This window comes from Aspergillus oryzae, chromosome 5, assembly GCF_000184455.2.
Source record: "Aspergillus oryzae RIB40 DNA, chromosome 5".
NCBI classification, from domain to species: Eukaryota; Fungi; Ascomycota; class Eurotiomycetes; order Eurotiales; family Aspergillaceae; genus Aspergillus; species Aspergillus oryzae.
The window spans coordinates 2,008,964-2,032,778 of NC_036439.1; the positions used below are offsets into that span (position 1 = coordinate 2,008,964).

The 23,815-nt window shown below is 47.7% G+C and overlaps 5 protein-coding genes across 5 annotated transcripts; 3 read left to right on the forward strand and 2 right to left on the reverse strand.

Moving 5' to 3' along the window:
- Positions 1–635: 635 nt before the first annotated feature.
- AO090701000123 (putative GTPase activating protein (Tsc2)) lies at positions 636–5,360 on the forward strand (the record flags this gene model as incomplete). The annotated part of the gene is made up of 2 exons (XM_023237464.1): positions 636–2,532; positions 2,731–5,360. The coding sequence occupies 2 exons, from the start codon at positions 636–638 to the stop codon at positions 5,358–5,360; spliced, it is 4,527 nt and encodes a 1,508-aa protein (XP_023092003.1).
- A 1,059-nt stretch (positions 5,361–6,419) lies between these two features.
- On the reverse strand, positions 6,420–9,737 carry AO090701000122 (mannose-ethanolamine phosphotransferase GPI13; the record flags this gene model as incomplete). The annotated part of the gene is made up of 2 exons (XM_001822952.1): positions 6,420–9,411; positions 9,490–9,737. The coding sequence occupies 2 exons, from the start codon at positions 9,735–9,737 to the stop codon at positions 6,420–6,422; spliced, it is 3,240 nt and encodes a 1,079-aa protein (XP_001823004.1).
- A 1,256-nt stretch (positions 9,738–10,993) lies between these two features.
- Positions 10,994–11,700, reverse strand: AO090701000121 (uncharacterized protein; the record flags this gene model as incomplete). Its single annotated transcript, XM_023237465.1, has 2 exons — positions 10,994–11,122; positions 11,302–11,700. The coding sequence occupies 2 exons, from the start codon at positions 11,698–11,700 to the stop codon at positions 10,994–10,996; spliced, it is 528 nt and encodes a 175-aa protein (XP_023092002.1).
- A 7,427-nt stretch (positions 11,701–19,127) lies between these two features.
- Positions 19,128–21,999, forward strand: AO090701000120 (mRNA-binding protein PUF3; the record flags this gene model as incomplete). The annotated part of the gene is made up of 6 exons (XM_023237466.1): positions 19,128–19,227; positions 19,292–19,606; positions 19,667–20,583; positions 20,638–20,916; positions 20,975–21,530; positions 21,584–21,999. The coding sequence occupies 6 exons, from the start codon at positions 19,128–19,130 to the stop codon at positions 21,997–21,999; spliced, it is 2,583 nt and encodes an 860-aa protein (XP_023092001.1).
- Positions 22,000–23,189: 1,190 nt separating this feature from the next.
- cwc21 (U2-type spliceosomal complex subunit CWC21) lies at positions 23,190–23,615 on the forward strand (the record flags this gene model as incomplete). The annotated part of the gene is made up of 1 exon (XM_001822949.3): positions 23,190–23,615. One exon carries the CDS (start codon positions 23,190–23,192, stop codon positions 23,613–23,615), a length of 426 nt encoding a protein of 141 aa, XP_001823001.3.
- Positions 23,616–23,815: the final 200 nt, after the last annotated feature.

Below are 23,815 nucleotides of genomic sequence, written 5' to 3' on the forward strand. Positions count from 1 at the left end.
CTTTATGTGAACACTCTAGGAAAAAAAGCCGTGAGCTTGATTCCAGGACGGGCAGTTTGTTTGGCGGGTTGCTTTGCAGTTTCCAGGCGGTGAGCAAATGTCCGCGGGGTGATTCTGCCCATCAGGTGATTCCACGGATTAACCATATCCGAACCTCCGCCAGATCATCATCATGGATGCTTGGAGGGGAAAGGTGGTCTTGGCACACTTTCGTTCTGGAGATAACCTACTATCACTAATTCTGTTCGCTTCGATGTCTTTTTAAGAATGTTTCTTTGACTTGAATCTGAAACGTTGTGCCTGTTCCTACTTCACTCAGGGATCCTAGCTTGGTATAGAATTGTGCTTCTTCAATTAATTCACGGACCATTTCAACCTCCGGCTATCCGACTTATCTGGGTCGAGCTTCATGTTCCTACCAGGTCTCCTGATGTTGTGAACATCTTCATGTGATCTGTCAATGGTACGTAAACCTCCGCCTTGTATATTCAAAGTGATGTTACAGTTGGGGTTGATCAGCTGGATCTTTTAAAGCATGAACTCCGGTCAGGTTCTTGCTTTTGCTAATTCGTGGATCTTCAGGTATAAAATCGGTTGACTTTGGCTCATATCCATACTCCCGTCCGCTAGGACGTATGTCTTCTGACGATGCTTCATCACCTTCCAATTACAAACACGCAACATCTAGTTTCGCAGACGTTTTCAGATCATTAGGCGTTGCCCGTTCAAAATCGCTTTCGCCAATTTTAGGGAGAGAGAACAGTGATACATTGTCGCAAGCGTCGGATGGACATAGGAATAGCTGGATCGCTCTTGGGCTTGAATCAATGCATCGCGGCAGTGTTGTTTCCAGCTCTTCAGACGCTTCTGGTGCGCCAGATTTCGAGACGTCTATAAGGAACCTGGCGCAGAAACAAAACCTAGCTCATGCGATCGACGAGGCAGAGCATGTGGCAAAGTCGCTTCACTGGTTTACTTCCGAGCAAACTCTAGCTCTGTGGGAGGCTGGCTCGTATTTGATTCATCATGCGACCTCTCCTGAAGCCCGGAGAAGTGGCTCGCTATTAATGGAAGCTATCGCAGCGCGCCAAGACCTATCTCCAACAGCAAGAAGAGCGGTCTTTGAGTTGATATCATGTCCCTCGGAGGCCGACGTAGTGCCTGCGCGTGTGATCTCGTTGATTTCTCTTTCTGATCATGGAAGGAAGTTAGAGTTCGCTTCTTCTTCTTCCATTATTCCAATCATCTCGTCATGTGTGGTTCCGCTCTATGACCTGATTTCAACCGCTCGACTAAAAGCGAGAAAAGCCAAGATCGCGAAAGCTAATGGACTCGCCTATGATGATGCAATCCTAGATGACTTGCTGCAGTTTGCTGTTGACTTAATCACGTTACAGAGGAAACCCCCAAATAGCGAAGAGGTTCGATCGTTGCTTGATCAACTCTTTATTATCTGCAAGAAGACAAGCGTTGCAGCTGACATCAAAAACTCTTTGGCTGTGTTTGAGGCTATAATTCTCTATTCAGATGTCCCGGATGAAAGCTTCGTTCCATTGCTAGAGGTTCTATGCAATATCTATGCCTCGGTCAAGTCGCTGTCTGGCCCCACGTCACGGACCGTGCGTAATCTCGCAAGGTCAAGGAGGCAGGATGAAATGGTGAATAGTCTCTACGGGTTTTTACTTGGATCTTCCGAAGAGCAAGGGCGAAACCTGAACATCCTGCGTGGTACGGTACATGTATTCACTGATCTTATCCGCGCGTATGGTCAGGATGGTATGCCTCGGCTTCAGTTTGAGCAGTTGATGGACTCTCTACTAGTTGTCCTAAAGAAGGACGACGGCAGGCTGGAAGCAGACGTTCTAGATCTGTGTCTGAATGCTCTTGAGGGCGAGTTTTCGCACGTGGCTCTAGAAAGAGATTGGTCGATTTTTATCAACATAATTGTCTCATGTTCGCTCAGAGCTGTTGACGAATCCGGAGACTGTTCAGCCTCAAGCTCCAGTTCGCAGCTATCTTACCCAAGAGCCAGTGTGTTGGACGATACAAGGGCCAGCATTTTAGCCAACATTATTCAAATCGCCTCTGCTTTAGAGACTGTTTGGGAGCGCATGAACAGACAGCAAAGACTGGAAGCCACGCGTTTCCTGATGAATGTCTGTCAACATGTAGAGCCTCCCCAGGCTGAGCTTATCTTGAATACAATGAGGGGTGAAAGGCTTTGTTTCCCTGAGAACCCTGACTGGGTACGGCATTGTCAGAGGTTGATCCGCTGTTTCGTTCGATCTCGCACTAAACCATCAGAAATTCGCATCCTAGCTTTGGATACGGTAAATGAGGCTTTCACGAACTACGAGAATCTGTCCCAATTTCGAGCGCACGGGCTTCTTAATTCCATGCTGGAAAACTTCTCTGATGAGGATGATATCTTGTTCCTCGAGTCACTCGTATCGTTTGTTGTCGACACTTCTATCCTTGTTGATGATGAAACTTCCTTCGTTTTATTAGTAGACACTCTGGGTTCTCCGATGAGTAAGGATCTGAGCAAAGATGGACCACATGGCGCGGAGTCACCAACATTAGCCTCCCCGCATTCTCCCTTGCCTGGCAGCATGTTGGAGTCATCTCTAGCCAACGTTTGCTCTGTTGGCTTGGTCAAGGTGTTTCTCCGTTGTTTGAACTTGTCGGCGAGCAAAGCAATTTTGGTTTTCGAGGCGCTTCTGAAGATAGCTCAGGCCTCGGAGAGACCAGTAGACTCTCGCTTAACAGTGCTCAAGGTGCTATTTAGGCTCCGCTGCGACTCTTCAGGCTCTATCGCAGTCCTCTCTGTCTCTGAGAATGACTTCTTGATGAATGTTTCTGCTCGAAATGCTGATTCCGGCCCCAAGCCGCACACTACTGTTGACGACCACACAGGAGAATACAGTGCAGATAATGATAACCAGAGGACATCGATTTCGGGTAAACTATCAACGAAAGACAATGCTAGTATTTCCTCAAAGTCTTCTGGGCGAAATACAGGTATCCCTCTACGTGCGTCGAAGTTGACGCCACCAGCCTGGACACATACGTCCTCCCAGGTACTTCCTGAACAACCACCCGATGAATCAAGTCCGTTTGTATATGCTTATACGACATCCGACACATCCCATCATCTAGAATCGGATCCAGCGCAGAAGGTTGCATTAAAAGCCAACATGTGGTTAGAAACTGTCATCTCGCTGTTGCATCGCGATACCAACTGGGAGATTTACAGCTATGTTCTAACTCATCTCGCACCACAGCTTCGCAACAAGGATTTCTTTAGTAACGCAGTTCCTCAAGTCAAGCTGTTGCGTAGTATACTGTGTGATCAGGTCAAGAACGATTCCTTCCGTGAACCCCCGGCGTCGACTGGCGTGAAAAAGACCGATGTGGCGGGATATATATTCGACACCTTGTGCGTACTAATTGGCTATCATGAATTCTTCGCTAAAAGCGAAGAAGACGAACTTGTGCGTTCGTTTATGATGGGCATTATTGGATCCTGGGGAGGTACTTCTCGTGGATGCATTCACGCCCTTTCCGTCTGCTGTCATGAAATCCCTCTCTCTGTGACAAAATCATTGAACGGGATCCTTGACAAGATGTCGAAAGTGATCACATTGGCCAACCTTGCAGTACATATTCTGGAATTCCTTGCATTACTCGCACGATTACCTGACGTTTATGTCAATTTGCGCGAAGAGGAGATCCGTACTGTCTTCGGCATCTGCATTCGCTTTCTACAGACTTCTCGAGAACAGCGCTTCAAAGCTTCCGAGTCAACAAATCGGAACCCTCAGATGTCCGCGAAACTCGGAAGTGGCGTGCGAGAGACTGCTGCTCTTCCTGCTGAAATGTCGGACCCATCTCTTCAAGACGGAATGTCAAGATATATTTATACCCTAACGCACCACGTTATGGTGTTTTGGTTCTTATCGTTAAAATTACAAGACCGGGCCAAGCATGTCAATTGGATCACTAGCAGGCTTATATTCAGGGATGAACACGGAAAAGAAATGGTCGAAGAACAGAGTCAAGTTTTTCTTGACTTGATGCAAAGGGTTGCTTTTACCGATTTAGGCGAGACTATTCCATATGCAACATTCCCCCCAAGTCCGGCGGATGGCCCTGTATCAAAGAAGTCATGGGTGGTGGGCATGAGCATAGTCACTGTGGAAATAGCTGGTGTGTCCGGCCTAACTCAAATCACGAAGAGGCAGGCATCAGGAACTACGTATGCCATGTACCAGCAACGGACTGCTCCTGTCCTTCCACATCAGGTTCCTCCAACACCTGATGCTCATCTGCATGGTGATGGCATGCGCACTGCTGTCCTTCCCAGTCACGTCATGCTTCAGCTAACAACTACGGCTTTTCCTACACCGACCGCAATGCAGCCAGTTCCCCTGCCCGAGGATGACATCACCCGTCGGGCACTCAGTACCTTCGACCGAAATGATATCGTGGATGGACACAAGATCGGCGTCATCTACATTGATGATCGTCAGATGACCGAGGCAGATATTCTTTCCAACACTAGTGGTAGCCCCGACTATGAGTACTTTCTGTCAAGACTTGGAACGAAGGTTCCCCTCAGAGGTGCTCAATTCAATACACAGGGGTTGCACCCCGATATCGATGGGGAATCTACCTACGCCTGGCGTGACCGAGTCACGGAAATCGTGTACCACGTAGTGACAATGATGCCTACCAATTTCGACAACGACCCTTCCTGCATCAACAAAAAACGCCACATAGGAAATGATTTTGTCAACATCATTTTCAATCGGTCAAATATTCCGTTCAACTTTGATACAATTCCATCACAGTTCAATTTTGTGAATATCGTTATTAGTCCTGTGTGCCGTATCGCGAATGGGGTTGAGCCTGCAAACATGGACCCGGAGGGCTACGAGAAGCTCTTTTACCACGTCCAGGTAATGAGCAAACCTGGCTTTCCCGAGATCTCACCTGCTGCTGCGCCCAAGATAATTTCCGGAAAGAATCTGGCTGCCTTTGTACGCTTTCTTGCCTTAAACGCGTCAGTATTTTCGCTAGTCTGGAATAGCCAAGGAGGCGAGCATATTTCCTCTTGGCGAAACCGGTTACGGGAGATCAAAAGACTTCGGGAACGAGCTTTAGGTTCTCAGACTCAGACTTCTGATGCCGCAGAGGGAGCTTATCCCGGCCAACGCCGCAACACGAAGGCTAACATATTCTCCGAAGAACTGCCATCACGTAGTACCCCTGCACAGTCAGATTTTGCTACCGACTGGAATGCGTCTGCGGATGCCAACATCCTCCAAAACTTGGATTTCTCTCGATGGGGACGGTGAAAAGAACTCTCACTGTCTACTTTGAGGTTAGAGTACTACATGGAGTTCCTGATCTGGCAATCTTCAGTGTAGGATGAACGGAAGTAAAGGGTAGGGGGAAAAAAAAAGAGGAAAGGACCACCGCCATGACACTCTACCTATATTCTCATTTATGACTTCTTTACCATGATGGATTAATGTACATTTCCAGTTATTCAGCCTGTGTCAATACCCCCTTCGTCTTTCTGTGCTAAAAAAAGTTATCTCGTTTTGTTACCATCCCCTCTCAATCTCAACCATTCACCGGTGTGATTCTCTTGGGTACTGGGTCCAGTATGATTCTATTGTACTTCCCCCAAGGCTACGTATGGTGATGGAAAAAAGAATGCTGTGCTATGGATTCAACGAAAACAAGCACTAGCAGCTACTGGCAGCGGGAAAAAAAGTTCTTGATAGAGTTTCGATTGTTGTTGGCACTCATGTACTGTAGCAAAGAGTTCGGAATGACGAATTTAAGAACACGAAACTGTTTCTTTCTGGTAGTCCATTAGGGATTGATAACATAGGTATATCGACGCTACCATCTACATCATTCAGTGAATCACTGTCTGGTCTCGAGTACTGTTGTTACCTTCCTCTAGAACGTGCTTGATTCACGGTACGCCCATACAACAAGTACAATACAATACAACCGTATAATACATATACAATTATTCGAACGTCATTCTATCAATTTTTTGTTTCGGTCAATATATCAGTACATCGTTCATTATTAGGAATCAAAAATACATAAGTAGAACGGCAAAACCCCCTCCAGTCTTATTTAATCATCCCCCATGTCAAAAGAATATACATAACTGAATGATTAATACATACAAGGAACAAGGTCCTCGCAAGAGGTCGATCTAGTGTCAACCTCGGGATTCGGCGAGGACAGCATGATATAGTGTGATATATGCGAGACGAGGTCGTCTGTGAGAGTTTTGTGGTTGGGAGATTATTTTGCTTTTGTTTCGTCTCTTCCTTTCTCAGAGCGCCCTTCCTCAATGCAAGACACGGTGCTTAAGTCTCTTGCACCATCTACCATCCGAAGATTTCACCCACACTCATCATGCTCCAGCGGACGCCAGCCACGGAGAATAAAATGAGGACAATGTCCACAATGCCTAGGACGGCGGCGCCCATCATGAAGCGAGGGCAGAAAATGCGGTAGAGCATGAGGTGGCGACGCAAATGGCCGGCCCAAATCGTGGTTGCGAGGTTGATGGTGGCGAAATAGAGTATATAAGTGCAAGCCGCCTGCACTACGTCTGAGAGGATCTTAGTAGCAGGGTTGTTGGGCTTCGACGGGGTAGACCTTGACTGGTCATGAAGCTGCAAAGGCCGCTTCCAGAGAACGGTGAGAGGAACAGCAACGGCTGTGAGAATTTGTGGACCAAAAGTGTTCAGAGTCACTAGGATCGGAGACCAAGGGTATTTGATTGAGGATAGAGGTATAAAGGCAGTCTCCCACTGTATGCTGCTCAAAACTGCTTGATGGCCTGTCTTGAAATAGTAGAAGGAACCGAGAAGAGCCAGAACAATTGGTCCAATCGCTGAATTACCCAAAACCAGTGCATTCGTGTCAAGGATTTCAAGCAAAGATAAGATTTGCCACAGCAGGAGACCAATGGTACCCAGGCCCATGGGTTTCTGCATTAGAGCAATGGCCAAGCAAAAATTGACGACAAGGAGGAAGAACCGGGTCCCATAGATGTTGCCGAAGCCCAGAATAGTAACGGTTGTTCTTCCCGGCTGCGATGGGGAGGAAGTAGACTTGTTTTTACTCTCGGAGTCAGCAGTGCCTTGTGTGACGCTGATGCTAACACAGGGCTTCGAGTATATGAACGCTGTTGTACCAGCAGCAAAGGCGAGACCAAGAACAAGCTGAGCGAGAAATACTCGAATCGACTTCAATGTTTCCTTGCTCAAAGAGAACCATTCACCATCATCCGCGCCTTCAAGCATCCAGAAGATGGAAGTCAAAAACAACCCTAGCCGAAAGCCATACCCAACCCACAGAGTAGCAACTCCTTCGTAAGACTTCGACCCGGCGTAGAATGACTTTACAACTGCGGGTAGAATGAGTGTCACGAGAAAAGGAATGGCGAGTTGCCACGGGGCAGATGTAGAGGATGTTGCGGATGCGTAATAGGTGGAACGACAGAACGGCATTTGCTCCTCACGGCAGAGGCGAGAGAACGATGCTACTCTTCCTAAGATGACGAATAGTATTGAGTGATAGACTCCCAAGACCCTGTCGGCCGTCGACTTTTGACGCATGGAAGATACGCCAGCGACGACACCAAAAGTGGAAAGGAAGAATAATAGAATCTCATCCTCCCAGATGGTGTAGGAGTTGGAGGCAAAACCAACCGATTGAGTCACGGTGAACATGACAGCGAGCCAGCCCCACAACGAGTTGGGGACGGGCAAGCTCAAATGGCCAGGCTTCACGAAAATCACCCGTGAGGCGCCAAGTATGCTCCCAACGGCAGCCCACAAAGCGGATGACTCTGTTATTGGCATATCCGCAACACCACTGAATGTCAAACCACCACCAACCACAGCACCCAAACCCGATCCTACTCCAACAATAGAAAGGAGCGGTTTTGTGAGCTCTGTGCGGTCCGATCGAATACCACGAGCATAAAACACCAACAGTACAAGGCCCGCGACGAGTATTCCAACACCCTGTAGCATGCTCGGGACATCGAATTTAGCCCACAACGCACGACATATATCGAGAGTGTGGCGCTGATATTCCCTATATGACTGGTAGACCGACCGCATGGCCTCGGTGTTTGACTTGCCACGCTTTGAGGACCTCTGCCAGGCATCTTCCGCTGTCTCCCAGAAGCTTAACGAACGGAACTCTTGACCATCATCAACCCCTCGCGTTATTGCGTACTCGTGCTGATACCTCTTAATTTGAGCAGATGTCAAACGATTGACGGCAACCAGATTCTTCCAGTCCTGTCCTCCGGGTCCAGCGAAAGCCTCCTCGATTGGTGATCCAAGGTTGTTAAAAGGGATTGGCAACCCGAGAAGCAATGACAGTGTCGGCACAAGGTCGATCTGAGGGATAGAGCGCTCGCGCGCAGTCTTCGGCGGCACGGCAGTATCAGGGCTGGTGCGACCAAAGAGCTTTCTCTTCGAATACATCCATAGAGCAGCGTCCACTTCGTCATTCGATTCACCTCCATGATCGCCTTTCGAATCCATACCATGGTCACCCATGACAACCAACAGTGTGTTTTCATCAACGTTTGTGATGAGATCTCGGATGACCTGATCCATTTGCCTCAACTTTGCACCCATGGCTGGATGATTGGGACCATAACGGTGGCCGGCGTGGTCAACACCGAGGTAATGCCCAAATATAACATCCCACTTTGTGGCGTTCTCCGGGTGTAAGAGGGGAAACAAATGGTCATTTACCCCATTGTCGACAGTGTGTAAATCCCACACGTTGAAAGAATCGAAAGGCCGCGTCAGTTCGGGATCAAAGTAGTCAGGAAATAGACTGTGCCAGGTATCATCGCCGAGGTGAACCAGAGTCTTTCCTGCGGCACGCAGCTGAGCAACTAAGTTGTCCTCATCGATTGCCGTTCCAGCGAAGTTAGAGCCTGCGTCTATAAAAGTCGGCAGGGTCCCAGTTGTCAACCCCTTGAGGCGCTGCAGCGTCGTGGTGGGCGGATCCGCAATGAAAGGCAATAAGAAAGCGTTTTCTGGAGTATTGACGGCGGTCTCGTACAAGACGGGTATATTATCGTGGAACAATTGGGAAGTTTCACCCTCCGCTGTTGATGCGAATGGGACGGTAAAATCGTACCGCAGAGCATCTACGATAATCACAATGGCCTTCTCGAATGACCTCTGGTGCCAACATGCTTCGGTTTTCTTGCCGACTGCAGGATGCGAGGATACATCTCCGAACGGAAGTACATCGCAAGACGACTTGTTCTCCAAGACCATCCGAGTTAGCAAAAACCCCTTAGTAAAGAAAAATATTCCCACAATATGGAGAAACCTGTAGTTCATTAATTCGAATTAGAATTTTCAGCTCTAAAATGAAACAACGCTTGCGACCATGGAGAGGCAAGCTCACAGTATCCAGCCAAGCACACCCAGGGAACCCAAGTGCCTGAGTTTGAATTCCCGTTCCAAGCCATCATCGACACTCTCTTGCCCATTGCTCCCTTTCCCTGGTCGGGAGTGCCTCCCTGTCAGTGCCTTCGGTACCGGGGCTTTCTGCGTATCGTTGCGTTCCGAAAGCCGTGAGGGCGACGCGGTAGTCTGCAAGCCATTGGGGTCGGGTCTATCGAATCTCGACCCCAGACTTATTCCGGATGCCATCACGGGTAGGAGGTCGCCGAGTCTGTCGAGGCCGTATTCATCTAAAGCGACCAGGAAGTGAGTCGCCTTTCACGGCAGCGCAACCGCTCGCTGCGGGTGAACAAGTCGGTAGGTTTGACGTTTGCTCACGCAGGAGCTGATGCAAGATAGGGGTGTCAAAGAATTTTAGAAATTGAAACTGGACACATTGAAATTGAAAAGGGAGTGGGGAAGGTGTGGCTATCCCTTAGTCGTCTTTCTTTCGGTCCAAAATTTTCAAAGCTGTGGACGGCCTCGTGGTGAATCACTGAGCAGGCATGATTACCACAAAGACTCAATCGCGGAGATGTAACATGAGCACGAATAAGTAGAAAGTCCAAGTTGCCTTCTCAAAAGCCCGAGAGGTGAGACTCGGGGTAAGGACGCGCACTATGCAACGAGCCCTTTCGCACATCCCAAATCTTTCCCCCCGTGACGTCGGGCAATCGGCGCTTTCGGGACGCCAATTTGAGAAATCCCTCACTACTATTGGTCGGCACGGTTCGGAACATCCAGAACCCTGAAGGTTGGTGGGGCACATCCGAATTGGGACAACTGTTTACTGGTTGCGGTAATTCTATAGTTCCCATAGTGTACAAGTAGCGATTTGGTGCGCATTCCTAGTATGACTGAGGGCCACCTGGCGGCAAATCATTGGAATATCATAGAGCAAGGACGGGCACCTCGCAATTTGAATAAATGAACGCATCCATTGAGGCCCACACAAAAGGGGTCGTACAATACATTGTCAGACTAGTTACATACATTATCCAGCTGTAAGACACCTGAAAGGCAACCCGAGAATTGTAGGGACGATGGTGATAGGATAGCAGAATAGACCGTTGAAAAGACAAAAAGGTCAGTGGGGGAAAAGAAAAGAAAAAGCCCCTGAAGGAGAATGAAATTGAAAAAAAATCCAACAAACAGGTGCGTAACGTCTTTCCAACCCTAGTAACGTGGCAGGGTGAAAGGATTAAAGTGACCAAGCACGAGAAATGAACGCCTTAACAAAAATGAATGTAGATGAAAGAAAAGGGGCGAGTGAAGAAAAGAAATCTAAAATGAACCAACAGCCCTTTGCTATACACAATTCAGCTAAGGTATGCCTTTAGTTCCGTCTTTGGGTGAGTCAGGCGAATATTGCCCAGCAGGACAAGAGTGAAACACCGAATCACCGAATATTAGGAGTGCAGTGGTCAGACGGGAGGTATCAGTCCGCGTATGTGCAAGTCAGAAAGTTACAACGAAACGCAAGTGGCGATATGTAAGAAACGGAAAAAAATCTTCGCCGGGATGTCGTCATGCCTTTTGAGATCGTCGAAGAGTAAGAGGTTTGAAAGGGGTATCACGGATAGAATAGACGGCCGCTGGTATCTAGTTATCAACGGTTCGTTTAAGACCATCTTTTTACATCCTCTTTTTCCTTGAGCCCGCCCATGCGCTCAATGTCCAAGGACTGGAAACGCTCCGCATCACTGGACTGATATGGTGGCAGTTCGTCATGGCATGGCTCTAGTCCAACACCACCAGCATCACTAATTCTTACAACCACCATGCGTCCAGATTTGCGCTTTCCAGATTCATCCTCTTCCTCGGGGAACGTAATGCGGATCTCTGGGACTGGGCTGGGTGGGGGGCTTGACGAGTTCTCCATGAGTCTCTTCTTCTCATCGTAGACAAGAACGGACTCGGTCTTGGCATATGGCGGCGCAGAAATCGTGAGGCTGCGATGATGAGTCGTGCACTGACCGTTATGGACCGGGAGTTCAGATCGTTTCCGATTTTGGCGCTTGCGGCGCAAAACAAGAAGGGCACCAACCAGGGCGATACCGACTAGGACGAGAACTAGAAGAGCGATCAAAAGATCGATCATGGCCGGAGTAAGTCTATCATCGTTGCTTTTTTCATCGTCACGGGCGACGAGTCTCTTGAACAGGTGCATCATTTTTGAATAGTCAAGTTTTCCGGTAGGATACGGTTCTCGGTTTCGGTTTTCGAAAGGTATATACTGTAAAGCTATTCGTATCGACAAGACAGGTGAAGAAGTATAATTCAATAGGGATCCAGGTCGTACTGTATACCACCGCTATCAGCGCTATACTAGGCTACATATTGGGTAACACTTACTCAACTTTCCAGCCAAGTGTTTTACTGGAAGGAGAAGAATATAACAATAACCAGGGTAACTATCTTGTAAAAGTCGTAGTTTATTCAAGACAAAAAGAGGGAATGTATCAGGTCGGTCGGGCGGTCTGAAGAGACGGGGTCGCAGGACACAATGGACCGGGCTGGTAAAGGAGAACGAATGGACAGCGAGGTGAACAGCTGAAAGAGTGAAGCCGACACCTGCTTTTGGATCGAAAGAACGTGACGAGGAAGGAAGGAGCAAGAATGGATTGAGGGTGGAATGAAAACCAAGGGAAGAAAAACAAAAAGAGAAAGAAAGGGAAGGGAAGGGTCGGACGGGGAAGAGAGAGAGAGAGAGGAGAAAGACAGGCGCCTACGAACGCACGGTCAACCGGTACGACAGGAACGAGGCGCAAGGGTGCCCACAGGGCCAGACCGTCCAGCGAACACCCAGCAAGGGTGAGTTGGTCGCTAGCCAGCGACAAAAGAAATGCTAGTCTAAGACTAAATGCCAAAAGGATCCACCAGCCTGTTGTTTGTTTGTCCATTTCCTCTATGGTGTCTCTTGGCTATTGGCCGGCGCTGGCGCTAAAGGCAGTTGTAATCTCCCCATCGCCGAGATTTTCGTCCTATCAGAAGGCCGGCGTCCCTGAACTAAGCCTTTTTCAACCCAGTCTAGCATTCCTATTCGTTGATCCTCCTGGTGATTGATGCTAAATCCATTTTGTTAGGCATGTCCATCTTTGGCCTCGGGCCCCCACTCGGCCTTGTTCACGTCTTCTTTTTTTGGCTCATTTCATTTTACCCCTGAATAGCATGATCGAGGCTAGGTACATAAGTTTTTCTTCCGTCAGATTCCATAAATGAAACGAAGTCGGTCCTTGTAGTCGTTGGGACATACAATATGCAATGCCTTGTCATCTTGTCATATGCATTGCAGCGAAGATTTGTGCATAGCGTCTATATCTAGGATAGAGTCTCAGCTGCACCCTCACTGCACTCCCGTCGCAATTGGCATGCAACTCTCCTTGGTATCCCTGAGCGATTGCATGATTTTCCATGCATTCCATACAGCAAAAATGTATGTTTGAGACCGCAACGTGTTTCTCTGAATTATTTGAAAGTGTGGGAACTTCCTAAGGGCGACCTCAAATCTTCATATGATCTCACTGTGGAGTAAGTATAGTACACTAGGAAGTGAGATCAAGGTAGAGGACAACAAATTTAAAGTCAAGGCATAATATTACCACCAGGTCATCTTGGTATCCAGCCCTCCGTGCGTTCACTTTTTTCCATAGAAATAGGTAGTTATAATCATAATAAGATTTCAAGACACCCGTGACATCATTGTCTCATTGCCTGCTGAAGGAGAGACAGAATATATCGCTTGATCCCCGCTCTTGGGGAAGCCGAGGTAAAATTCCCTGAGGGTGACATGTGGAAAGTGGGATATTCAGTAGATATAGAACTTTACAACTGCCTCTCACAAATCTTGTTGGCTGCTGCGGAGTACATGGAAAATACCGGGGAGATGGCAACCCCAACAAGTATAATATATAGAATACCATCCGAACTACTGATCTAGATCAAGCCTTCGGAGAATTCCGGATTGGTTAAACATCGCTTGGGTCATCGGTGCCAAGGGTTTCTCTCCAGTTGACCTTTGCTCTTGGTATATGTAGTAGGCTAAGTCTCCTGTACCCCATACTCCTTAAACGGTCTACTTCCATCTGTTTGCTACAACCCAGCATTTTAGTCCAAGCCCATCATAACAATTGATCTACACCCCCGCCAAATGACTTCATGACCGAGCTATGATCACTCCATTGAGTGGCGGATGTACGGAAGAATCATGATTATCATATGTATTGGCTTGGCAAGTCATATCATTGACACTCAGATTTTCCAACCTCTACAAGACACGCATTCAGATGTAGAGAGTCATGCGTACACCGTATAGGAGTGAACCTAAACTACTTCGAACCGAGGAAGAGCTTAAGCGGAGCCAGCCCCGGTAGTCAAACGCTCGGTTCTTGTCGTTCATTCGGTCATCATAGTGACTAATGTCCAGTATTCCTGTCAAACCAATCCAAAGACCGGCCTTCCGGGGATCAGTATGTCGGCCCTACACCCATGGTTCTCTCGGGAGATAGATATGTTCATATGATGTGGTCCTTACTTCAAGACAGCATGAACCGACATAGGCTCCTCTAGAAGGATACCCTCACCGCTCCAGATCTACAGAAGAGAGCCGTGGCGAGTCAGATAGTTCGCATTACCCCCTCTTCCTCCCATGGATAGTTGATGCGCTGGGTTTGTTAGTGTGTTCGGTGTCTCATACGAAGTACAAGGCTAGACCACGCGTGTTTTTCGGGAGAACAGGGTATGCTGGCATAATTCACGGCTTCTCTTTTGCCAACCGAGTGGTTGAAAGCTTTCAGGTCACCGGGGTGTACGACTTTTTATTTCTCATTTTATGTTGAATTTTCCTTCCGTATACGCTAGTCCAATGAACCGTGACAGGAATACATCGGAAATCAAAAAAATATAAAATTAAAAATTAAAAATTTTTTAAAAAAAAATAAAAAAAAATGTATCCCGCATTCATCGATATATTAAACCATAGATAGGAACAGTACCTCGATAATCATGGCATATTCGAGTAAAGTTCTCGAACGTGAGGTGTATATATGTTCAAGAACAAATAGATATATTTTAAAGGTAGTTCGGTCAATAAATGCCATAGGTACACTGTTTAGCTCCAATATCTGCTGTACATCGTGTCTTCCTCTGGTATGGTGAAAACACTCCGCTTGTTTTCTTACATGGTATAGCAGAATGGGTAGTTCATCTTAAACCTTATACCCCCAGATTGCTTGTATAATTCGCTGATGTAGAAGTGCTAAACGAATATGTATATACTACACCGCCTCTCGCTTGTGAAGAGAATACCCACCTAGCTGCGTTTTGAATTACTGGTGTATCTTGACATGTTTCATGGTGATACGACGGGAGTGATATATACTTGTGGACTTGTTACCGGACATGTAGTTGGTTTCGGTGCCTCATAGAGTGGCGATTATAGGCGTACAGAAATATTCTTTGCTAGATCTATACTTGGGCGGGTCCGGAGATAAAACCTGATGAGCTCATCATGATCCTACGTTTCGCCTTCCCATCTCAACCAGTCATAGTCAGTGACGATTTTGATTGCCGATACGGGACAAGAAAGGAAGAGGGAGGCCAGATGGGATTGAACCAAGGTAAAGTGGCCAACATATTATATGACGAATAAGTACCAGACTAGTAGGAGCGTGAGTATGGATACAAGCATTTTGCTCCGGCTATTTTTCCCAGCAGGTACGAATCTACCCTTGGACATGGTACAAGGAATCAGGAGGATATGCATGGAAATATTATCCGCATATATCAAGCATGAGTATTGGGGAACAGCTTGCCCGAGAGCAAGACTGTGGAAGAGCACTGCGTATACTAGTAGTGCCCCCCAGGAATGCAAGGCTGTCAAATAGACCATCTCATTGGAAGGGGCTAATAGCATTATTAATTTGCAATAATCAGCGATAACTCAAAGTTTCTACCAAGAAGGTACGGGGGAGTCTAAATGCGATGGTCCTGAAGATCGACTGGTTAATACTTACCACTGCAGATCATAGGTCAACGATACTGTCGATGTAAATTGGAGGTGTTAATATAGATATAACCAGTTAATAAAAGCTGTCATACTGACAATACAATGGAGTGACAATGGGAGAATTGACCGTCCACAACGGAGAACCTCTCAGGGGGTAGCCTTTAAGAAGGGTATCGCGGATGAAACGTAACTGAGGGGTTCACCGAGTGGAAGCAAGGGGCGTTTGCCAATGATGAATATCTCTGCCAATGCTTGTTGCCGGTTACGACTCGCGCGAATCACCTTTCTTGCTACTACTGTTGGTATTCTCCAGGTACCCTGTACCTTGTCGGAACTGCTGAGGTCAGATATCATGTCATAAGAATTCCATGGATGGGCGGTAGCCGCTCGGGGCTATGTACATATGTTGACCTCCAACCATGTACAGAGAAGGTGTCTCTACGGGAGGGCTAAAGCGAATTAAAATTCAGTATGTGGGGGTGGTTTAAAAAAAGGGAAAGTGATAATAGGAAAGGACCAACCAACCATAGAAGAGCACGATAATGAGTCAAGGTAGGATTATGTAGTAATGATCTAAGTACTACTCGGATATGTATTTGAGTATTTAGTTGTTATGATTTCTGTCACAAGACCAACCCGCTGAGTACTATGAGGCTGTCATTAAGAAAACCAATTACACGAGACCTTGACCCTTCAAAATATACTAGTAAGTATGGAGTAATCACTTTTTTTTTTTTTTTTTTTTTTTTTTTTTTTTTTTTTTTTGTTTTTTTCTCATCTTCTCGTCTGACCGTTTTTCTTCCCCCCCCCTTCTTTATGTATTTCTTATATTTATTGATGTCAGTAAAAGTTAAAGAATATTTGACAATCCCACTGAGTTTTCCCAAAAGGCTGTTGAACTGGTCTTGGACCAGAACAACTCAACCCTACGTAAAGCAGGGATTGAATAAACTAATTTATATCCGCCGGCGTGTTCCTTTGCCTATGCCCGATAAAGTATTGTTTCAATTGTTAAGAGGAAAATCAAGCTAGTTTAGTGGATCCGATCGGTCGGGCTCCAGCACAAGTAAACTTTCGCTGTAAGTCTTATTTTAGTTAGGGCTTGAAGCCAGTCAAGAAGTGCGGAAGTCAACGACCGGCGTTGACTTGACTCTACACCCAGTCAATGCCACGGCGGGGATACTTCTCTTGGGATTCTGTCTACCTTCCCCCCTCATCTCGAGAATGACTAGCGGATATTGGTGTGTTCGCTGGCCAGGAAGTCATGTCCGAAAATGGGGGCAACTAACATGGGCTGTTCGGCCGTACCAAGAACTCTTAATTGGTCTCCACAATAGCCTGAATTTCTCCTTGATATCCTACGTGGATCTAAACAGAGGGCGAAAGATGATACATTACGCAAAATCAAAGCATACCAAGAGTCAAGACCATGGATTACCATCTTCAATACCTAACTTCGGCCCTGTAGCGTCGTGAGAGCCAAATCAATATGAATATGGGAGGCACTAGTATTAAGAACCGTAGTATCGTCACAAATGGGAGGGAAAAGGCATCAGTCTTATTTTCCCTTTATTAATTTCCGGCGTAAGTTTACCATAGGCCCCCCAACCATTGCCCTGTGTGCGTCATACATCTTGATTACAAGGACAGGTAAGTAAAGTTAAGGACTAATTGTATGACAATAAGAGGGGGCAAAGGAAGAAACCATAAAAGAGGTGAAAGCCTAAGGGTAAAGAGCGACGGGAACGAATTTGGGCGGCCCCAGAAACATTGAATGGTGGTTTGGAACGGTATGGGACAAGTGGACATGCGATCACCCTTGGGCAAGTTGATTTTACCTAAAAGGCTGGGCGGTACTTACCCTTCAGGTGTAGTGCTCATACTGCGATCAAGTACCAATTCAGCCCATGGCAAAGTTCCTGAACGGATCGACAGATCGCCTTGGTGTATTGTCACCAGTGATACCAAATATACCTACCGACCGATGGGCGCCTACCTGAGGGCCTTCCAAGACACGCAGCATCTTTTTTCCAGCTTGACCTTTTTGTGACCAGCTTATCTATCATCTTGACTCTCTCATCGATTGCAAAAAAGACTTCATATTTTTCTTTTTTCTTTTTTGCTTTTAATCATTTTTTTATTCTCGTCTTTTTATTCCCAACCATCCCCCCTTCCTTTATTTTGAACTGACTCACTCCACTTTTTTTCCCACTTTTTTTTTTTGTTCCTACTTCATCCTGAATCCATTTAGTGCTGCTTGTCTGTGCTACCAGTTTCTTTCACTTCGTTTAGGAATTTTTCCCACTGCGCTGCCTCTGACGCTCGCTCTCAGTCAACATCTTCATTCTTCTCAACGATATTATCACCGACATCATCCTTTCTCCTTCCTCCCCCCACCACCACTGCCGTACTTCTCTTAACTCCCCACTGGTGTGGAGGTCGAAGAGGATTTACTATCGAGATTGATCGGCCCCCCAGAACCGCTTTGGGTGTCATGCTTGCTTTCGCCTGTGTCACAGCTGGATTACATTAATGCCGTGCTTTGTCTCTCTCGTCCACATTCCCATTTATCGCTGCTCCACCAATCACGCCTGATCGCCTCATTTGCGCAACGAAACACATTCCTCCCCATAATACCAGTCGCAATTTGACTGAATCTCTCCCCTCCCCCTTGCTGCTGCGAACCATCAAATCTCCCAAACGCCTATCGGATTGAAACACATTCGAGTCGGCAACGTTCTTCGTCCCGTTCCCTCTCCACAAGTTACATGAGAGTGATTTGCGAGATTCGAACTTCCTGGAGCATGCACGGAGCGTAGCAACGTCGCGATACGCACTGGCAGTCTTGATCTACGGCTACTTGCGGAGCATTACACTCGTAACGACAGGGACATTATCCAGTTCTCGTCACCTTGCTTCTGCTTTGCTTCTGTATTAAGCATTTTTCGCTGGCCCGCCTGCCACTTCACCTCCCTTTTGTGCCCCTGCGATCCCTTGTATAATCTGTACATGGTCTGACCGCAATACTTTGTTTGGACAAAAACAATAAACCCTATTATATTATTTTCTTACCTTGTTTCGGTACGCTCCTCTCTTTCATCCCTTCCTTTCTTTCCCTCGTTTGACTCGGTGTCGCTGCCTGGGTAAGTGGTTTTTCTATGAGAAGATCGCCTCACCGCATTACAACGTCTTGCTAACCATATGACCGGGCCTCGTGCAGGTCAACATTTATCCGCTATCCCGACGGGGTCCTCGTGTTCGTTCGCCACGTTATAACTCCTATCGGTTCGACGCCGCGAATCCACAATTTGGGATACTTAGAGGGAGGACTGACAGAGAAGAGAAAAGCGGGAGTGCTAAGAAACAAGTACTGTTGGAGACCGTCTGCAAATAATTCTACGCTGTTCGTATACATACTTTTCTTTATTCCGTCTTGTGTTTAGTTAGATACATGGTGAAATGGCCGCGATGGCAGCAAACGCAAGCGCGGTACATCATGTGAGTGGCAGGTAGTTGGGATGAGTTGATCAAGCAATTGACGGTTTTGGATCTAGGCACAGTCAAGTCGAAGCTCAAACATCGCTCCGTCCAATATGGGTGGTGAACGGAACCGTGGAAGCCATGGAGGTATGGGGCAGCCTTTTGGTGGAGGGAAGGCGAGCTGGAAGAATACCATCTGGGGTGACAATCTAGGTGAGACACTTGAAATGCCTTCCATATTGGCGAAATTATATTAATTGGTGGGGATATCGTCTAGACCAGCATGCTGGTGATAAGGCCTTTGAAGGCAAGGCCGGTTCTAGTTCTTTGTTGTCATCGTCCGAATCGGATGGGTGGAACGGTCGCCCTAATATGCCTTGGAGTACCGTCAATACATCTTCAAATGTTCTCTCCAGAGCGACAAATAACAGTATGACAACATCGCCTATCCAAACACGGGCGGGTGACAGAGGAACAGGTAGCCTTGCAGAGGCCGGTGACTCCTCGTACTTGACACTACCCCGATCGGCGGCAATCGGTGGCACTGCTGGATCAACAAATCACAAGGCCTATCTCAACACCGGATCGGAGGGTATTTCTCCTTCTGGAGATGGTATCGCATTTTCTGGCTTTGGGAATTTCAGAAATACAGAGAGCCGGCGGCATGCCAACTCTTCTGCCTTCGGCGGCAGCCCTGTTGGATCTGGGTTCCCCATGAAACCAGGGTTCTCTACCCCGCTCGAGAGTACCAGACCCGATGAAATGCCATCTATGTCTGCTTTGCCCCAGGGCTTGCCCGAGACTGTTGCGCCGACGCTTGGCCGCAACTCCTATACGCATGCGTCACACAACTCGGCATCATTCGCGCCTCAGAGACCGGTACACTCTTCATACCCATCGTTCCATTCCGAGAGCCAGGGATTCGAGGGTCGATATGCCGGCGGCCCTGCTGACATCAATTCTGGTCTAAGTAAACTCCACTTCAACGAAGGAAGTTACGCCGCGCATCCTTCGAGTACCCGCCCCGGGTATTTGTCGCACCCATCTTTTGATGGTTCTTTCCAGCGATTGAAATACCAGGGTGACGAGCCCGCCTATCAAGGGGCTAGCTACGCAAGTGAAGGCGCGTCAGATGTCCAACTCGGATATCAAGCGCCGAGAAACCGCGTGGGAGATAATCCGATCTCGCCGACAGAATATGCCAGGGTGGACAGCCCACTGTATGCTGCGCTTGATAGTGGGTCTGTGCACGTCCCACATTATAACAGTGCGTCTGCTCGTTTATCTGATGCACAGGCTGCTGCTTTGGAGCGCCGCCTGCGAGAGCAGGAGTTGGCCCAACAAGCAATCAACCCTCTCCAAAGACTGCCCTTTACCCCATACGACCTTGCCCGCTATCAAGGCTCAGGAATGAATGCTTTGTCGGGATTCTATCCGGTCGCCCAACTTGGCGCCGCCGCCCTGGCAAGTAGGGGCCACCGCGACCACGATCCATCCCAGACTGTGCGAAGTCCAGTCCTGGAGGAGTTTAGGGCGAATAGTAAGGGCAATAAACGTTATGAGCTTAAGGTAACCATTAATTGCACATTTTTCCAAATTACCTCGTGACTGACAGTACATTAGGACATCTACAACCACGTCGTCGAATTCAGTGGTGATCAACATGGATCGCGTTTCATCCAGCAGAAACTGGAGACGGCAAACAGTGACGAAAAGGAGCAGGTTTTCCGTGAGATTCAGGGCGATAGTCTGCAGCTGATGACAGACGTCTTTGGAAATTATGTTGTACAGAAGCTCTTCGAGCATGGCAACCAGACGCAGAAGAAGATTTTGGCAAACCAAATGAAAGGACATATTCTGGCTTTGTCTACTCAGATGTATGGATGTCGCGTCGTGCAGAAGGTAAGAGCCTCTTAGATATTCTCTTTTCCTTACAGGTCGGTGGGCTAATTCAGTGCAGGCCCTGGAGCATATTCTCACGGACCAACAAGCTTCTATGGTGAAGGAGCTTGAACACCACGTTTTGCGATGTGTTAGGGACCAAAATGGAAACCATGTTATCCAAAAGGCTATTGAAAGAGTGCCGTCTGAGCATGTACAATTCGTCATCAATGCCTTCATTGGTCAGGTCGAGAAGTTAGCTACTCATCCATATGGCTGTCGTGTAATCCAACGGATGCTGGAACACTGCAAGGAAGAGGATCGTGAGGCGATTCTTGCTGAGCTCCACGTCTGCACCGCCAAGTTGATTCCGGACCAATTCGGTAACTACGTGATTCAGCATGTCATTGAGAACGGCGAGGACAAGGATCGAACCCGTATGGTAACAATTGTTATGTCGAACTTGTTGACCTACTCGAAGCACAAGTTTGCAAGCAATGTGGTGGAAAAGAGTATCGAATTCGGTCAAGAGTCTCAGCGTCACCAAATTATCAGCATGTTGACGTCAACGGATGATAATGGGGAGAACCCCCTACTTGGACTGATTCGTGATCAGTTTGGCAATTATGTCATACGTATGTCCTCAATCCTATAGGAGTATACTTGAGTAGTACTAACCTCTGTACAGAGAAGGTTTTGTGTCAGCTCAAGGGCGCAGAAAGAGACGCTCTTGTTGAGGAAATCAAGCCTCTTCTCAGCCAGCTGAAGAAGTATAGCTATGGCAAACAAATTGCGGCGATTGAGAAACTAGTTGCGGACTCGAATTCACCAACCAACGGCACTCTTCCTCATACTACCTCTACCACACCGCCAAACTCGCACAAATCCTCTCCCCAGCCATCGAAGCGGGCTGTGAACGGCCTCGACGGCTGCCGAGCGCCAGTCGTGGGCGCGGCGCCCCCGACGCCGCCTCCAATAGACCCTCAGAGCAACGGCGATGGATCCAGCGATACCAAGACCGTGACTAAGAGCACCCCCCTCACAGCAGCTGAGTCGGCTGGCACGACCCCGACTACTTCTGTGGAAATCAACGGTGCCAATTAGATTGCTATGACTTCCAATTATCCTTGCTTCTATTGACATATTTTTAAACCTTTTCACGATTCGCACACTCAGTTGTGCCGAGACACTCAACATTATTCTTAATCCGGGCGTATACATACAGGCTTTCTGAGGGATATATGAGCTATCGCTTCGCTGCTCCGCTATCGCAATTTATGGCATAACGGCGTAAAAAACACGGGTCATGGCGGGAGCTTGCTTTGCTTTCTTCTTACTTTTCTTTTTCTTTTTCTTTTCTTGTGTCATTTTTTTACGCCCCCCTACCCGATATACTCCTTGAATTCTCTTTTTACACTTTTAATTTGTTCATGGCTTTCTCCGGTTGTTCTGTGACAGGTTCGGTGTGATGAAAATGAAGACACGTCTTTATAGTTGTCGATGGCTGTATTTCTCTTTGTCCAGGTACGAGGTGTCGGCGTCTTAATTGGTGAACAAGGGAACACTGGGATATCACGCTTGATTGACCTCGAGGGTTGCAAATGGGACCTTTGGACATATGGAAAACTCTGAAAATAGGGAGCGTCAAAGGAAGTGCCTGGAGCATGTAGAGGTGGTCTGTCGGTATACAGTCAATCAATTCAAAAGTGTTGATGAACCCGTCAATCTCCGTATGGCAAACTTTTGTAGTATCTATCACTACTGGTATGATCTAAGAACTGCCCTACTCTTGTAGATGGTCCGGCCACCATGCTTATCAGCATATCACCACGTGACGCGATCGTAGCTTTGGACGCCGTCAAGTCGCAAAGCTTCAATTTAATTCAAGCGCTACCATTCCGCCATCGTATTCTGGGGGGACTGTTTCAAAACCACAACTCTACACCACCACTGTCCTCATTTTCAGCAGTAACTCCAAATCCCGTTGTCTATCCCACGGTCCACAGAAAACGAGCCACCCACTTACCCACCACGACCTCCGACCCTCACAAAGACTACAAACAGAAGAAATCTCCATAATGTCTTCGAACGTCGGTCTCAATACTCCCCGCGGAAGCGGCACATCTGGCTACGTTCAGAAGAACTGGGCCTTCATGAAACCGCGCAACGCGGGTTACGGTGCGCCGTATCCACCAGTTGGAGCAAACAGCGACGCAGGACGGCCCTTCAAGCAGCGGCTGCCTGACAAGCAGATTCTCGAGCATGATCGGCGGCGGGCGATTGAGGTGAAGGTTATGGAGGAAAGGGATCGGCTGGAGGAGGAGAATGAGCGGATTGAGGAGGAGCTTGCGGAGCGGAAGAAGAAGGGGGATAAGGAAGACGGGGAGGAGCAGGAGGGGAAGATTCTGTCGGATGAGGAGATTGAGGAGCGGTGTGAGGCTTTGAGGGAGAGGTTGGTGAAGGAGATGGAGGAGGAAGAGGAGAGGAAGGGTAAGGAGGGGGAGCGGAGGGGTGGTCGGTCTGCGCGGGATTTGCCGCCCAGGGATAGGAGACAGTTTAAGGCGTATCAGGTTCATGAGCTTGCTGAGGCGAAGATTGAGGAGAGTGAGCGGTTACGGAAGGCGTTGGGGATTAAGGAGGATAAGGAGACAGGAGAAATTTCGAGTGGGCGTCGGGATTGGGAGGAGAAAAAGCGGGAGAGGGAGCGGGATCGTCCTTGAGCTTCGATTTACTCTCTTGGATTCTGCTCTTTTTTGTTGTTCGTTTCGTGATAATGTTGAATTGGGACATTGGCGTTGGGGAGTTACTGCACTTGATTCTTGTATATGACAGACAGGATTTAGGACCATACGCAATGAAGTAATAGAGCATGTCTCATGATGACCGTGGTTATAAGTATTCATAGCTTTGTATAAGTCGT